At 70.5% G+C, this 14,441-nt stretch overlaps 1 protein-coding gene across 6 annotated transcripts in view; it reads left to right on the top strand.

Annotated features, from left to right (window-relative positions):
* CEP131 (centrosomal protein 131) overlaps positions 1-14,441 on the top strand; it is a 32,640-nt gene that overhangs the window by 16,636 nt on the left and 1,563 nt on the right. For 2 of the 6 annotated variants that reach the window (XM_058284862.2, XM_058284863.2), the window contains exons 4-23: positions 1,563-1,677; positions 1,939-2,051; positions 3,207-3,260; positions 3,841-3,954; positions 4,581-4,736; positions 5,814-5,931; positions 6,277-6,390; positions 6,532-6,682; positions 7,473-7,810; positions 8,027-8,200; positions 8,634-8,831; positions 9,142-9,267; positions 9,491-9,616; positions 9,841-9,957; positions 10,775-10,877; positions 11,375-11,576; positions 12,181-12,288; positions 12,574-12,691; positions 13,258-13,332; positions 14,262-14,404. In XM_058284862.2, the coding sequence (XP_058140845.1) occupies positions 1,563-1,677; positions 1,939-2,051; positions 3,207-3,260; positions 3,841-3,954; positions 4,581-4,736; positions 5,814-5,931; positions 6,277-6,390; positions 6,532-6,682; positions 7,473-7,810; positions 8,027-8,200; positions 8,634-8,831; positions 9,142-9,267; positions 9,491-9,616; positions 9,841-9,957; positions 10,775-10,877; positions 11,375-11,576; positions 12,181-12,288; positions 12,574-12,691; positions 13,258-13,332; positions 14,262-14,404 (2,763 nt within the window). The remainder of the gene's footprint in view (positions 1-1,562; positions 1,678-1,938; positions 2,052-3,206; positions 3,261-3,840; positions 3,955-4,580; positions 4,737-5,813; positions 5,932-6,276; positions 6,391-6,531; positions 6,683-7,472; positions 7,811-8,026; positions 8,201-8,633; positions 8,832-9,141; positions 9,268-9,490; positions 9,617-9,840; positions 9,958-10,774; positions 10,878-11,374; positions 11,577-12,180; positions 12,289-12,573; positions 12,692-13,257; positions 13,333-14,261; positions 14,405-14,441) is intronic. The other 4 variants (XM_058284864.2, XM_058284868.2, XM_058284865.2 and 1 more) reach the window with 4 other exon arrangements.

Here is a 14,441-nt window from a genome sequence, read left to right as displayed (position 1 = left end):
GGCCACGCGCCTGCGTGGGCACCTCCGTGTCTCCCTGTGGCCTCCACGTTGTTCAGGAGGGAGGGCCTCTCGTTCACAGAATTCAAACACTTTCGACGTTTTGCCTTTCATCGCAGGAGCAGGTGCTGCCCTGCGTGTACAGTGGCAAGGCCATCTCTTCGGTTCCTTCCTCAGTGTCTACGTCCCTTTTTTTTTTTTTCACCTTTTAATTTTGTTTTCTAAAAAGTTTTAGATGACAGTAAAGTCGCATATACAGTACAGGGGACTCCGATATATCCAGTGTCAAACCCTTTTCCCCCTTCCCCAGCAGTGAGCTTTTTACACATGGATGTTGTATTTGCTACAGCTGCTGTACATATTTTGAAACATAGCTACCAACCATGGTTCCATTTTGGTTTACGTTATGGTTTATATTTTAGACTGTACACTGCTCTAAATTTTTGGTTACGTGTGGTTTACCTTATGGCTTATGTTTCAGACTCCACGCTTTTGTAAGTTTCTGGTGAACTTTAACATGGCCTGTAGCCATCGTTGCGTGCTCTTTTTTTTTTTTTTTAAAGATTTATTTATTTTATTTATTTCTCTCCCCTTCCCCCCTCACCCTGGTTGTCTGTTCTCTGTGTCTATTTGCTGTGTCTTCTTTGTCTGCTTCTGTTGTTGTCAGCAGCACAGGAATCTGTGTCTCTTTTTGTTGCATCATCTTGCTGTGTCAGCTCTCCGTGTGGGCGGCGCCATTCCTGGGCAGGCTGCACTTTCTTTCGCACTGGGCGGCTCTCCTTACGGGGCGCACTCCTTGCGCGTGGGGCTCCCCTACGCGGGGGACACCCCTGCGTGGCAGGGCACTCCTTGCGCGCATCAGCACTGCACGTGGGCCAGCTCCACACGGGTCAAGGAGGCCCGGGGATTGAACCGCGGACCTCCCATGTGGTAGACGGACGCCCTAACCACTGGGCCAAGTCTGCTGCCCGTTGCTCGCTCTTGTGGCACACTTCCATTTACCTGGGGCTTCTCAGACATCCTGAGGTTAAGAGCTAGGAATGCTGCGCGCGGCGCTGATGTAGCCCTGGCTTGTCTGTTTCATCAGTCCCCTCCCGCCCCCACGGGGGTCTCATCAGACAGGCTGTTGGAGCGACATTGAAGAAACAAACGCCCCTGGAGTTCACTGTGGTGTCTGGGGTTGGGGTCAGGCTTTGCCCTCCAGGGCAGGCGTCCTGGCGTTTTCCCTGGACCCCCTGGCGCAGTGCGCATCTCCCAGCCGCACTCCGTTGCACGTGGAGCGGCAATATGGCCGCCTGGCGTTGGGGCCGTCGGTTCCTGCTGTCTGTGAGCACCTGCCTAACAAAACCTCACGGAGGCCAGTGGGCGTTTGCCCTAACCCCAGGCCCTGCTCCACCCAGGAGGCCCTACGCGGGAGAGCCTCGGCGAAGATGCTGACGCGGAAATTGTGTCCGTGCCGGCGCAGTGGCCCCTCCCGCCCTCTCCCAGGACACTGCCCTGTCTGCCAGCCTGTGTCGGCGCCCCGGGGCCCATGAGTCTCCCTCTGCTCGCCGCTCTCTCGACAGGCCAGCGGAGCCCACCAACTTCCTGACGCTCTTTGAGGGCAGCCCCGGGGGGAGGAAGAGGCCGGCCGGCCCGAGCCACGCGCGCAGCGCGCAGGGGGCCGCGGGGAACGTCCTGGTAAGGCCCGGGGCCTCCCCATCTGGCTGCCCCTCTGCCCGCGTCGTGGGGGCCGTGGGCGTGGGGGGTGGTGCGTTTCTGTCCCGCCTTGTCCTGACGCTCGGTTACTGTGGCATCACAGGCGCAGTGGAGGCCCTCCTGGCCCCACCTGGCTGCACCTGGTGCTGGCACCTCCCTGGGTGGCAGGTGGGCGCGGGCGGGCAGGTGGGAGGCTTTCCCAGCATCAGTGGCACGCAGCCACGGCCACGGCTGTGCCGACAGGATGAGCCGCCCAGCGCCCCTGCCTTGCCGCCCAGCACCCCCGCCCAGCCCACCGCGCCGTGGAGGAAGGAGCGCACCGTGGCGCTGGCCCCCAGCTTCACAGCCAACAACAGGTACGCCAGCTGGACGCGGGCCGCGCCGCGCTCCGGGGTCCATCCAGCGTGGGTGCCTGCCAGCCGGGCACCGGCCTTGGTGCTCTGGGGATTGCCCCCACTCCTGCCCAGCTCGCGCTGTGCCCTGCCGTCCCGCTGGCTCTGGGCTCCCGATAATTCGATGTTGGGCCTGCCAGGTTGAGTCTACAAAGTCGGCATTTTTCTCTTTTGCTTCCCGTCTTTTTAGATTTGGGATCTCCTTTCTGGTAGAATTATACAGCTTTATTTTTCAATTTTCGCGCCCCCCCCCCCCCGCCCCGCTTTTGTTTTTGAGGTACTGGGGCTGGGCCTTGAACCTGGGACCTGGTGTGTGGGAAGCTGGTGCTCAACCACGAGCCACATCAGCTCCCCGTGTCAGTGTCCTCTTTTCTTTTTTTTTAAAGATTTGTTTTATTTATCTCTCCCCTTCCCCCTCCCCCAAGTTGTCTGTTCTTCTTTGTCCGCTTCTGTTGTTGTCAGCGGCCCGGGAATCTGTATCTTCTTGTTGCATCATCTTGCTGTGTCAGCTCTCCGTGTGTGCGGCGCCATTCCTGGGCAGGCTGCACTTTCTTTCGTGCTGGGCAGCTCTCCTTACGGGGCGCACTCCTTGCGCGTGGGGCTCCCCTTCGCGGGGGACACCCCTGCGTGGCAGGGCACTCCTTGTGCGCATCAGCACTGCGCATGGGCCAGCTCCACACGGGTCAAGGAGACCTCCCATGTGGTAGATGGACGCCCCAACCACTGGGCCAAGTCCGCCACCCCTGAGTTGGTGTTTTCATTGTTTGCTTGTCTGATTTTTTAGGAGCACCAGGGGCTGAGCCCGGCGCCTCCCGCGTGGGAAGCAGGTGCTCAGCTGCCCGTGCCCCAGCCGCTCCCCCGGCTCGTCTCTGCCTTCTTCTCTTGGTCTTTCGAAGCGCCTCTCCCTGCTCCCACTCTCCCTTTTTCCTGTTTCGTGGCAGCCCGCCTGGCTCACCCCTGGCGTCTGGAGGGTCCCACATGCTGGCCGGCATTGGCGCCAGCTCCCGGGAGACAGTGGTTCTTGTCCCTTCTCAGCCATGGTGGCTTGGAAGCAGGCGCAGGGGGGGTATTTGCGCCGTGGAAATGGGCAGATGCTACAAACAGCGCTTTTTTCCCCAGACCGCTGCTGCCGAGCCCTGGTCAGCGAGCCTGGGGGTGGAGTGAGGGTTTTTGGTAATCCCGTTTATCTCCGATTTTGAGTGCGGGTTTGTTGACGTGCTCTTCTGTGCTTCGCCTCAGTCCCCGCCACTCCCCCTTGCCTGTCCCGGTCTGCTCCTTGCCCCAGTGTCTGCCACCCCGGCTGTCCACGTTTAAAGGGGGCCTCCGTGCCTGCTCGTGTCACCCTGGGGCTGGGTTATTAGGGGCCCCCAGCAGTGTCGTGCGGCTTTTCTCCGGGGCCGCTCAGTGGCCGGAGAGCAGTCCTCAGTCCCGGCGGGTGGCGTCCGGCTGCCTGCGCTGAGGGCTGGGGACAGGGGGCTTCCTGGTTGGATATGCGGAGCCCGTGGCCTCTGCTGGGGTGGGGGAAGGGGTGAGTAGGGGTATTGGGGGAGGGGTGGGGTATGGGGGGTGGGGAGGCGGGGGAATTGGGGTTGGGGCGGGGGTCCGGGCAGCTGCCTCCTGTGGGGAGGCCTACAGGGCGGGGTGGGGCCCGCAGCGCCCCGGCAGGTGGCAGGGGCTGCCCTGGGGGCCGGGGCTGCTGGGGGCAAAGCCCCGGCCACAGGCTGCCCGCCCGCCCGCCCCCCTCTGTCGGCAGGAGCAGCAAGCGCGCCGCCGGCAACTGTGTCCCCTCCATGGTGCACAACCACTGCGGCCCCCCCGAGAGGCCGCCCCCCCCCGAGAGCGCCCCCCGAGCAGCGCCCCCCCTCAAGTAAGCAAGCTTCCGCCTGGGGGGCGGTTCCGCAACAGCCGTGGTGCGGGGCCGGCGGCAGGGCCCTCGGTAGCTTTGCCGCCCTCGCCTGTGGGGTGGGCATCAGGGAGGCAGATGGCGGGGGGCCACACCGCCAGGGAGCCCCGGGCACGCCGGGTGCCGTCCTGAGGGGAGGCGCGGGCCTCCGCGGCTCTGCCTGGGCCGCCCGGCTCTGGTGGAAGCTGAGCCCGGGGGTCTGGGTACCCGGCTGGGGCCGGAGCTGAAGGACACAATGGTCAGATCGGGCCTGGCCGCACCTGCCAGCAGCATGGGGCGTGACGGCGCGGTGGGCAGCATCCCCACGCGGTCTGCTCGGAGCGGGGACGGGCTGCAGGGCTTCGGGCTGTCCTGGAGCTTCGTCCTGACTCTAAGCCTTTGCCCCGGGTACTGCCAGCTGGGGCTCTGCGCGGTGTGGCCACCCTGGGGACCCCTGTCGGGTGGGGGCGGTGCTCCCTGGCTCTCCCCCGGGGCTGCCCACCTGCCGACCGCCCCCATCCAGCCCTGAGCCCTCGGGTGCGGGCAGCCTCCAGGCCGCCGTGAGCCCTTGGCCCCGGGCCGGGCAGCATGAGCCTCTCCTGTCCCCTCAGCAACGTCGTCGCGGCGGCTGCAGGGGAGGCCCTCGAGGGCAGTGGCCCCGGGAGGCCGCAGAAGGTCCCTGGCAGCACCCGCCCAGACCGCAGCCATGCAAGGGGCCCCCCAGGCCTGCTCAGGAGGAAGGAGGTGACGGAGGAGGAGGCCGAGAGGTGACCACCGCCCCGCGGCCAGCGGGGGTGCTTCGGGCTCGGGGGGCGGAGCCGGGGCGCGGCTGGGGCGGGGCCAGGAGGGGTGGAGCCTCCAGCAGGTGTTTCCACGTAACAACTGCCGCGAAGCTTCCAGGCTTTTCCGGTTCTGTGGATGCCAGGAGGAGGCAGATCCACGGGAAGGGGAAGCGGAGGGGCAGCTGTGGGGGGCCGGGGTGGAGGGGCCCGAGGCTGGGTGCTGGCAGCATGCTGAGGGCCGTGAAGCGGGCGAGCGTTCCTCAGTCAAGCTGCAGTTAAAAGACAGAAGGCGGGGAAGTGAATTCTAAGAAATATCAGACTGTCTCAAGCTTGCCCCCAGAAAGCACAGAGGGCGAGGGGCCGGGCGGGGGGCTGGGCGAGGGGCCGGGCGAGGGGCCCCATGGCATCAGGGCGGGGGACCGGGCGGGGGGCCCCGTGGCGTCAAGGCCACTTTCCGATCAGCGGTCACTTTCGACCCCCGGTCAGCCTGCCGTCCCCTCCTGCCCGGGGATGGGTCTCTGGAGGGGGCTGGGGGCTGGGCCTCTGGGCGTCAGCGAGGATCCTAGAGGGGCTGGCTGAGTGCACCTGCCAAGTGAGTCGATGGACGGTCCCCGAGAGCCGAGACGCAGTGGAGGTGCGACGCGCACGTGCAGCCTGCGTGAGCGCGCAGTCCGCCCGGCTCTGCCCCGTGGTTTGACAGCTCTCTGCTCCAGTTCCCTTGTGCTCCTTTTACGAGCCCCGGAGGCCCCCGTGTCCTTGTACTTTGCTCTAGAATGTTCTGGGGTGGAGTCATGCTGTGTCTTGTCAAGGACCCGCACCACGGGGTCCTGGCCCCTCCCCGGTGTGGCTTCCTTGTTTCCCTGGACGCTGTGGCCTCTCAGCATGGGGCAGTTGGGGATAAAGCCGAGTGGCCGTCGGAGCTCAGGTGTAGCAGGGGCGGGTGCTCTCGGGGCACTCCCTGGAGTGCAGGTTTCCGCCTTCGTGGTGCTGGAGGGCCGCGCGTGCTGCGCCGGCTTCGCTCGGCCCGGGGATGCCCCCTGAGCGCGCCCTCTCTCTGGGCAGGTTTATCCTCCAGGTGAACCAGGCGGCCGTCATCATCCAGCGCTGGTACCGCCGCCAGGTGCAGCGGCGCCGAGCCGGAGCTGCCGGGCTGCAGCGCCTGCTGGCGTCCAAGCGGGAGGTCAGCTGGCTCCCAGGTCCCCGGGCCCACCGGGAGGCGTGGGCGCCGATTCCAGGCCTGAGCTGGGCTTAGCCGGTTGGGGACAGGCGGAAGTAAAAGCCAGCTTAGCCGGGGGCTACACCCCGGGCGCAGACCCGCTGGACGCCCCGCCGCTTGGCCGGCTGTCCTGGGCGGGCCCGGAAGGTCCTCAGAGGCCAAGCTTGGGGAGGGGGTGGCCGTCGTCCTCAAGATAAGTTAGGGGTCCCCCCACCGGCAGAGCCCGCAGCCTCCAGGGCCCTCCCGGGGCGCGTGGAAGCCGTGGGTCGGGGTGAGGTGGCCCCCTTCCGAGGCCTGCGCCTTTGGCAGGAGCGGCGGCGGCCGGGGGAAGGGGGTGTCCTGGACCTGCGCCGGGAGAAGGAGGCAGAGAGGAGGAAGGCCCGAGAGGAGCAAGCACGCCAGGCCCGGCGGGCGGCCATCGAGGTGCGGGTCCCGGCAGCGCCACGCAGCACGGCGGCACGACACCGACATGCTGCCGCGCTCCCAGCGGTGCTGTCGGCTCGTGGCCAGCGCCTCGGGGGCCTGTGGGAGTGAGGGGCGCCGCTCAGGGGTTCCCCCCCGCAGGAGCTGCAGCAGGGACGGACCCGGCAGGCAGGTGACGGTGCAGCCGGGCTGCCGCAGGAGCGCAGGGCCCTAGGAGGGCCGCGGGCTGCCCAGGAGCTGCACCCAGAGCCCAGGGACGCGGCACCCCGTGCCCTCCAGGCCAACAACGCGGGTGAGCGCGGCCCCACGGTGGGGGCTCGGTGGGCCCTGCCCTCCCCTATACCCTGGCCCTCGCATGCCTCGCCCTGCCCGTGGCCCCTGCGGCCTTCCTGCGGCCGCCCTCCTCCACCCTGCAGGGGCTCTGCTCCAGCCACCCCCGGCTGTCCTGCTCCTGCCAGGCTGACCCTGGAGTCAGGGCCGCAGAGGGGGTTGGGAGGCCCTGGGGTAACTCGCTCCCCGACTTTACGTGCTAAAAGCCAGGGGGAAGCGGACTTGGCCCAACCCATAGGGCATCCGCCTACCATGTGGGAGGTCCAGGGTTCAAACCCCAGGCCTCCTTGACCCGTGTGGAGCTGGCCCATGCGCAGTGCTGATGCGCACAAGGAGTGCCGTGCCACGCAGGGGTGTCCCCATGTAGGCGAGCCCCACGCACAAGGAGTGTGCCCCATAAGGAGAGCCACCCAGCACGAAAGTGCAGCCTGCCCAGGAATGGTGCCGCACACACGGAGAGCTGACGCAGCAAGATGACGCAACAAAAGGAAATACAGATTCCCGGTGCCGCTGATAAGGATGGAAGCGGTCACAGAAGAACACACAGTGAATGGACACAGAGCAGACAACGGGGGGGGGGGGAGAGGAGAGAAATAAATAAAAATAAATCTTAAAAAAAAAAAACCAGGAGGGCCAGGCCCCCCAGGGGCCGCGGTGCACTCGGCATGCTCGGACCCTGCTCAGGCCCAGCTCTGTCCTGGGGGCCCAGACTCGCCGCCCTCGGGGGCCGTGACGCTTGTTCTGCTGTTCAGGTGCCAACTCCTGCCCTGCCTGCCCCGAGGACCCCCGCCAGCCAGCCTCCAGCTCGTCCCCTGACGCGGTCCCCGAGCCCCGGCAGTCCCCGGAAGACAAGCCGCAGGTCTGCCCCGCGGCGCCCGCTTCCCCCCCGACCAGCGGCACGGGGCCTCGAGCCCCCGCTGCCACGCCGTGGGGTCACCCTGCCGGAAGAGGCTGGAGGCCCCCGGAAGGGTCTTCTGGGGCCCGGGGCAGCTCCTGCTTGGGCGCAGGGGCCAGCCTGCTGGGCCTTCACTTTGGGCTTCCTTGGCCCCCCGGGGCTGGGGCGGGGGCTTCCAGCTCGGAAGCTGCAAAGGTGAGGGCGACGGCCGCTGGGCTATGGGTGAGGCTGGGCCTGGGTGCCTCCCTGCGCGGGCTCTCTCCTCTGCCTCGAGCCTTTTGGGGGTGGGCGCTCCGCAGAGCCCCTGGCCAGTAGGCGGCCAGGCTCACGGGGCTAGTGTGGCCGCTCTCGGGACCCCAGTCCACGCCCCGCTGGCTTCTCTCCCCCGTGTGCCCCTCCCCTGGGCTGCAGGACGCCGGCTCCCCGGAGACGGCCAGCGAGGACCCCATGGTGGCCGGGAGCAGGGCCAAGGCGCACGTGGCCCTCAGGTTGCTGCTGGACACGCTGAGGCTGCTGGAGGAGGAGCCTGAGCCGCTGCCGCACCCCAAGGCCTGGCCTCAGGGGAGGCTTGCCTGGACCGACAGGGTAACTCAGGCCACGCCGCCCCTCGCGCTGGCCCAAGCCGCTCGGGCAGCTGCCGCGGTGTCGGAGCGCTTGGGGTGACGGGGTGCAGCTGTCGCTGGGCTGCTCCCACTTTAGTCGTCGCCCTAATGGGGGCCCTACAGGGCCTGACTGACCCGAGACTGCCGTGGGCCTTTCTGCGTCTCACGTGTGGCCCCATGTGATGGGGGCAGTCTCCCCCCCACAGCCCCTCCCCACCCAGCTCTCCCCTCCCCCAGCTCTGCCCCCACCCAGCTCTCCCCCCAGTGCCCCCCACATCTGAAGGGCTTACTGAGCTCCCGCCTGCGGGGGAGCGTGGGTGCCCCTTTTCGTCCCACGCTTCCCCGGGTGGCGCCCGCCCTGGTCTCGGGCTGCGAGGCCCCTTCAGGGCCAGTCACGGCCTCCCCCCGCCCGGCAGCCCCAGGGCGTCCTCTCCCCGCAGGGCGACTCCAGCTCCCTGACGGCCGACAACCTGGAGCAGCTGGGGCGGCTCGGCGGCCCCCCCGAGGACGGGGCGCTGCTCTCGGAGGCCAAGCTGCACAGCATCCTGAGCTTCCTGGGCGAGATGGAGGGGGCGGGCCGGGGCGGGAACCCCGCGGCCCCCGCCCCGCGGGAGGTAGCTGCCCCCACCCCTGGGCTCGGGGCCTCGGTGGTTCCCTGGAGCCCGCTCTGAGCCGGGGGCTGCCCCTGTGCCCCCGGTTTGCGTATCTGGGGGACCCCGCGCCCAGGCCGGCGCGATGTTGGGACTCGTGCTCGAAGGCCATCTTGGGGCTGCTAGTGGCTGAGGCCGCGGCGGCCGGCTCCTCGCCCCGGGAGTGTGCCCCTGGGGCTGCTCCACGGCCAGCGCCCCTCTGCTCCTCCCTGGGCTCCGGGTGGGCCGGGCGGGCGGCGCGGGGGCAGCCCTCCCTGACCGCACCCGCTCGCAGGGCCTCGGACCAGGGGAGGAGCCGGCCCGCCCGGGGCCCGCGTCCGAGGCGAGCGTATCGGTGCTGCGGCTGACGCAGGAGGTGGAGGAGAAGAGGCGGGCCGCGGCGCTGCTGCAGCAGGCGCTGGTGCGTCGTGAGGCCCCCGCGGCCCCGGCCGCCGGGCGAGCGCGGGCCCCACCTCGGGGAGGTCGGCAGAGGCCCCGCCTGGCTATGGCGGGAGGTCCTGGGCTGAGGGGCCGGCACGGAGGTCAGCAGGACGCGGTGCCTCCTGGGGGCCTGTGCCCGGAGCTCCCCCTGGGCCGCCCACCGGAGCCCGGCCCCCGCGCCAGCACCTCCCGCTTCCCGCCAGGCGCAGCAGCAGGACCTCGCCGCCCGGAGGGTGGCGGAGACGAGGGAGGCGCTGGGCCGGCAGCTGCGGCAGCAGCAGGGGCGCTACGAGGCCACCATCCGGCGGCACCTCACCTTCATCGACCAGGTGACCCCGCCTGGGGCGCCCCTTCACGGGACCCTTGGTGCAGGCAGGGCCGCCCTGTGGGGCGGGTGACCTCCACCCCCCGTCCTCCTGACCCTTGTCCGCTCACACCCGGGAGGGCCCCCCAGAGGAGGCGCTGCCCTGGGGAGGGGTCTCGGGAGGTGTGGCCAGGTCCTCTGTGGAAGCGGGTGTGGCAGCCGCCCCCTGCCCCCTGCCCCCGACCGCAGCTCATCGAAGACAAGAAGGTCCTGACCGAGAGGTGCGAGGCCGTGGTGGCCGAGCTGAGGCAGGTGGACGAGCGGTGCAAGGCCAGGGTGGCCCAGGTGCAGGAGCAGCACGAGCAGGTGGGCGCCCGCCCCCTGCGCCGCGTCCGGTCTCTCCACGCAGGCGCCCCTCCCAGGGGGCAGAGCCAGGCCCGGGGGGTGGGTCTCGAGAAACGCTGTCAGGAGCCCGTGTGAGGTCAGAAGCGGCCCAGCGGCAGCGCCGCGCTTTCCCAGGACCAAGCGCTGTCCTTCCTTCTGCGCCCCAGGGGTGGGCGGCTCCCTGGAGGACCCCTCCCCACGCTACGGTGGGGCCCCAGGCCTGGCCGTGCAGCCCGAGGGGTGGCTTGGCTATCACAGCCGTCCCCCGGAGCAGTGGATGGAGGATGTGGGCTCCTGAGCCCGGCTCACCCTGCCTGTGGCCCCCTCGGACCCCTCGGCGTCCCCTGGCCCCCTTTGTGCCGCCCCTCGTCCACCCCTTGGCCCCCCCCCGGCCCCCTGCCCCCGTCTCTGATGTCCGGGTCCCCCTCCCTGCCTCCTCAGCTGACTGGGTGGTGGGCTCTGCTCCTGGGGCCGGGGGCACGGGGGGCACTGGCGTTTTCAGAGCAGTCTCAGCGACTGCCAGAGAGCCGATTGCCCCCCATGACTTTGAGACCGCGAGGGGAGAGGGGAGCGGGGCCGGCCGGCAGTGTGGGAGGAAGGGGTGCTGCGGGGCTGTGTGGCCTGAGGGCAGGTCCGGGGAGCGCGGCTCGCTGCCTGGTGCCCGGAGCCCAGGGTCCCCACGGGGGGGGGGGGGTGAAGGTCTGGCTCTTGTCCCCTCCTCCCGCCCCCCGAGTCTGCCCTCCCACCCCCTCTGCCCTCCTGCCCCGTCTGCTCTCCCACCTCTGCTTTCTTACTCCAGGAGACGAAGAAGCTCAAGGACCTGATGAGCGCCACCGAGAAGGTGCGCCGGGAGAAGTGGATCAACGAGAAGACCAGGAAGATCAAGGAGATGACGGTCAAAGGTGGGCGGCGGCGCCAGGCAGGCGCACTCGGAGGGCGTCCACCGGGCGCGAGCACGCGCTGAGGCAGCCGAGCCTCCCGGCCTCCCGGCCCCTGTGCTCAGGTCGAGCCCAGGGTCCCCACGGGGGAAGGGGCCCAGCTGGCCCGAGGCGGGGGCTTGGAGCAGAGGCGGTGGCGCTAGCGCGCAGGCTCGCGAGGTGCTGGGGGCTCGCCAGTGCTCCGCAGGGTCTGTTTCCACCTCCGGCTCGCAGGGCAGCGCTCGCAGGGGCGAGCTGAGCGGGGGGGGGAGCTGAGCCGGGGGTGCCTGCCGGGGTGGGGCGGGCCTGGGAGACCCAGCGGTGCTGCCCCCTTGCTCTTCCGAGACCCCGCCGTCAGGTCAGCGAGGGCCGGGTCTCCGGCTGCCTCCCCGCCGGTGTGTCAGACGCAGCCGTGCTCCGCGCAGAAACGGGGCATGGTGGGCCCCGGAGCCGCGGGCCCTGCAGCGCACCGCCCTCCCCAGGTCTGGAGCCGGAGATCCAGAGGCTGATCGCCAAGCACAAGCAGGAGCTCAAGGCGCTCAAGGGCCTGCACGAGGCGGAGCTGCTGCGCGCGGAGGAGCGCGCCGCACAGCGTTACGCGCAGCAGGCCGAGGAGCTGCGGGAGCGCCTGGAGCGGGAGAAGGCGGCGCTGGGGCAGCGCGAGCGGGAGCTGGCCCAGCAGCGGTGCGCCCGCCCCCCGGGCAGGGGCGGGAGGGCGCGGGCGCGGTGAGGCGGGACGCTGGACTCCGAGCCGCGGGCCAGGCGGGGTCCCCGAGGCCAGGCAGGGTCCCCGACGGGCCGCCAGGGCGTGGGCTGGAGCGAGGCGCCCTCTGCCGGCGGCGGCGCCCGGGGTGGAGCTGCAGGCAGTCGGGCGCCCTCCCCAGGAGGCTGTGACCTGGCTCTCTGCTTGTGTTTGGGCCGCCTGGCGCTTCCCTACCTGGGGCCCGGGACCGTGTCTCGGGCGTTTCCTTGGTTCCCGGGCCCGGGCTCGCATCAGTGGGGTCTGCGGCGTGGCCAGACTGCCGCCTGCGCCGGGGCGGCTCAGGACCCGGGGCAGCGATGCCCTGGCCGCAGAGCCCGTGATGGCCATTTGGCCAGCGCTCGAGCCCCGTCCTCACTGTGGGCCCCGTTTCCTGGGAAGGGGCCGGTGGCAGAGCCGCTCGGGGCTTCTCACGCCCACAGCCCGGCCAGACCGCTGGCCTCACCCTGCATGAGCGGGCGCAGGGCGGGGTGAGCGGCCCTGCCTGGACCTGCCCGGCCCCACGCCGAGCCCCTGCCCGCCCCGCAGGCTGGAGCAGCACCTGGAGCAGGAGCAGCGGGCGCTGGAGCAGCAGCGGCGCCGGCTCCACAGCGAGGTGGCCGAGGAGCGGGAGCGGCTGGGCCAGCAGGCGGCCAGGTGCCCGCGGCCCCCACCCCACGCCCCTGCCCCCCACCCCGCCCCACGGCCCCCACCCCATGCCCCTGACACCCCACCCCGCCCCACGGCCCCCACCCCATGCCCCTGACCCCTGCCCTGCCCACCTCCCTGCCTGCCCCCACCCCTGCCCCCCACTCCACCCCGCGCCCCTGCCCCACACCCCCGCCCACTGCCCTGCCTGCTCCTGTCCCCCCGCACCCCTGCCTCCTGCCCGTGCCGCCCTGTGCCCCTGCCCGCCCCGCTGACCCCTGGCCTGGCCCGCAGGCAGCGGGTGGAGCTGGAGGAGCTGAGGCGGCAGCTGGAGGAGAGCAGCTCTGCGGCGAGCAGAGCCCTGCGGGCCGAGTTTGAGAAGGGCCGGGAGGAGCAGGAGCGCCGGCACCAGGTGTCCCCGGCCCGGAGTCCAGGCGGGCGGGCAGGGGCGCATCCACCCCCAGGAGCCGCCCGGAGGCCGCGCTGGGTCCTGGGGGGACAGGCGGGGGCAGGGGTAGCGGGGCCTGGGGCGGCAGGGGGACAGGTGGGGCCCAGGGGTAGCGGGGCCTGGGGGGCGAGGCCTGGGGCAGGCAGGGCCCGGGTAGGGGGCTGGGTGGCGGGGCCTGGGGGGGCAGGCAGGGCCCGGGTAGGGGGCTGGGGGGCGAGGGCTGGGGCAGGCAGGGCCCGGGTAGGGGGCCTGGGGGGCGAGGCCTGGGGCAGGCAGGGCCCGGGTAGGGGGCTGGGGGGCGAGGGCTGGGGCAGGCAGGGCCCGGGTAGGGGGCCTGGGGGGCGGGGCCTGGGGCAGGCAGGGCCCGGGTAGGGGGCTGGGGGGCGAGGCCTGGGGCAGGCAGGGCCCGGGTAGGGGGCTGGGGGGCGAGGCCTGGGGCAGGCAGGGCCCGGGTAGGGGGCCTGGGGGGCGAGGCCTGGGGCAGGCAGGGGCAGGGCGCAGGGCCTGCTCTCACGGCTGCCGTGCCCCAGGCGGAGCTGGAGGCCCTGAAGGACCAGCTGGAGGTGGAGAAGCAGGCGTGGGGAGCCAGCTACGCCAAGAGGGAGGTGGGCGTCCCGGGGGCCTGGGGGGGCAGGGCTCAGCCGGGGCTTATGGGGGGGTGCCCTCCCCCGCACTGCGTGCACTCCCGGCCTCTCGTGCACACCCACGGCCCCTGGCTGCTCCGGGGCAGGGGTGCCCTTTGAGCTCGGGAGCTGCTCTGGCCCGTCCTGCCTCACAGCCTCGAGGAATGTTACGGGGCGGGGGCACGGGGCAGGGCTGTCCTCGGAGCGGGGAGAGCACCGCTGCCCCTGCTGCCAGGCTGTGGCTTAGGAGCTGAGGCTCGGCCGCCTGTGAGAGGCCCCGCTGGGAAGGGGCTCCCTGCCGCCTCCCACCTTCCTGCCGCGCAGCCTGCACTGCCCCTTCCGTGGCCTTCCAGAAGGCACGCGTGTGGATGTGTGTGTGGCTCCACCCCTGCCTCTGGCCACCCATGGCTGCTGACCTGTCGAGCTCAGGGTCTGTCCCCAGGGGACACACGGCCATCCCCCAGCCCTGGGCCCTGGTGGGAGTCCATTTTGCAGGGGGAGGTGGTGTGCTGTGGCACGTCTTCATGGGCTCGCTGGTCCACGGGCGTCTCCCAGTGACCCAGGAGGCCGCCCACGTGTGCTCCCCAGCCTGGCATGAGGGGCTGTGCCTGCTTGGCCTCCCTTGCCAGCTCCCTTGCATCCTGGCCAGTCCAGCGCAGCCTCTGAGCAGCCACCTGCCCCTGGCCGTGCCTTGTCCTCCGTGGCCTGAGTCCACTGCCCTGCTGTCCCCTGGTCCTGGCGCTGGCACAGGGCCCTGCCCTTGGCAAGCACGGCGTCCTCCCTGAGAGCGACGGCCCGCCTGTGGCCCTGAGCGGAGGGCCTGCCGGGAGCCTCGCTTTCCTCGCCTGCTCCCCGGTGCTGCCCGGTCACTGCGGGCGAGCTGCCCTTTCCGCCGCCCCTCCCCGCCCCAGGAGGCCTGGCTGCTGGCCCGAGAGCAGGAGCTGAAGGAGGAGCTGAGGAAGGGCCGGGACAGGGAGATCGAGCTGGTCATCCGCCGGCTGGAGGCTGACACGGCCCTGGCCAAGGAGGAGAGCGAGAGGAGCGCGGAGAGCCGGTGAGCCCGCCGCGGCCCGGGCCTCTGGGCAGGGGCC

Source organism: Dasypus novemcinctus, chromosome 21, assembly GCF_030445035.2.
Source record: "Dasypus novemcinctus isolate mDasNov1 chromosome 21, mDasNov1.1.hap2, whole genome shotgun sequence".
Taxonomy (NCBI): domain Eukaryota; kingdom Metazoa; phylum Chordata; class Mammalia; order Cingulata; family Dasypodidae; genus Dasypus; species Dasypus novemcinctus.
This window is presented reverse-complemented; position numbering and strand designations above follow the sequence as displayed.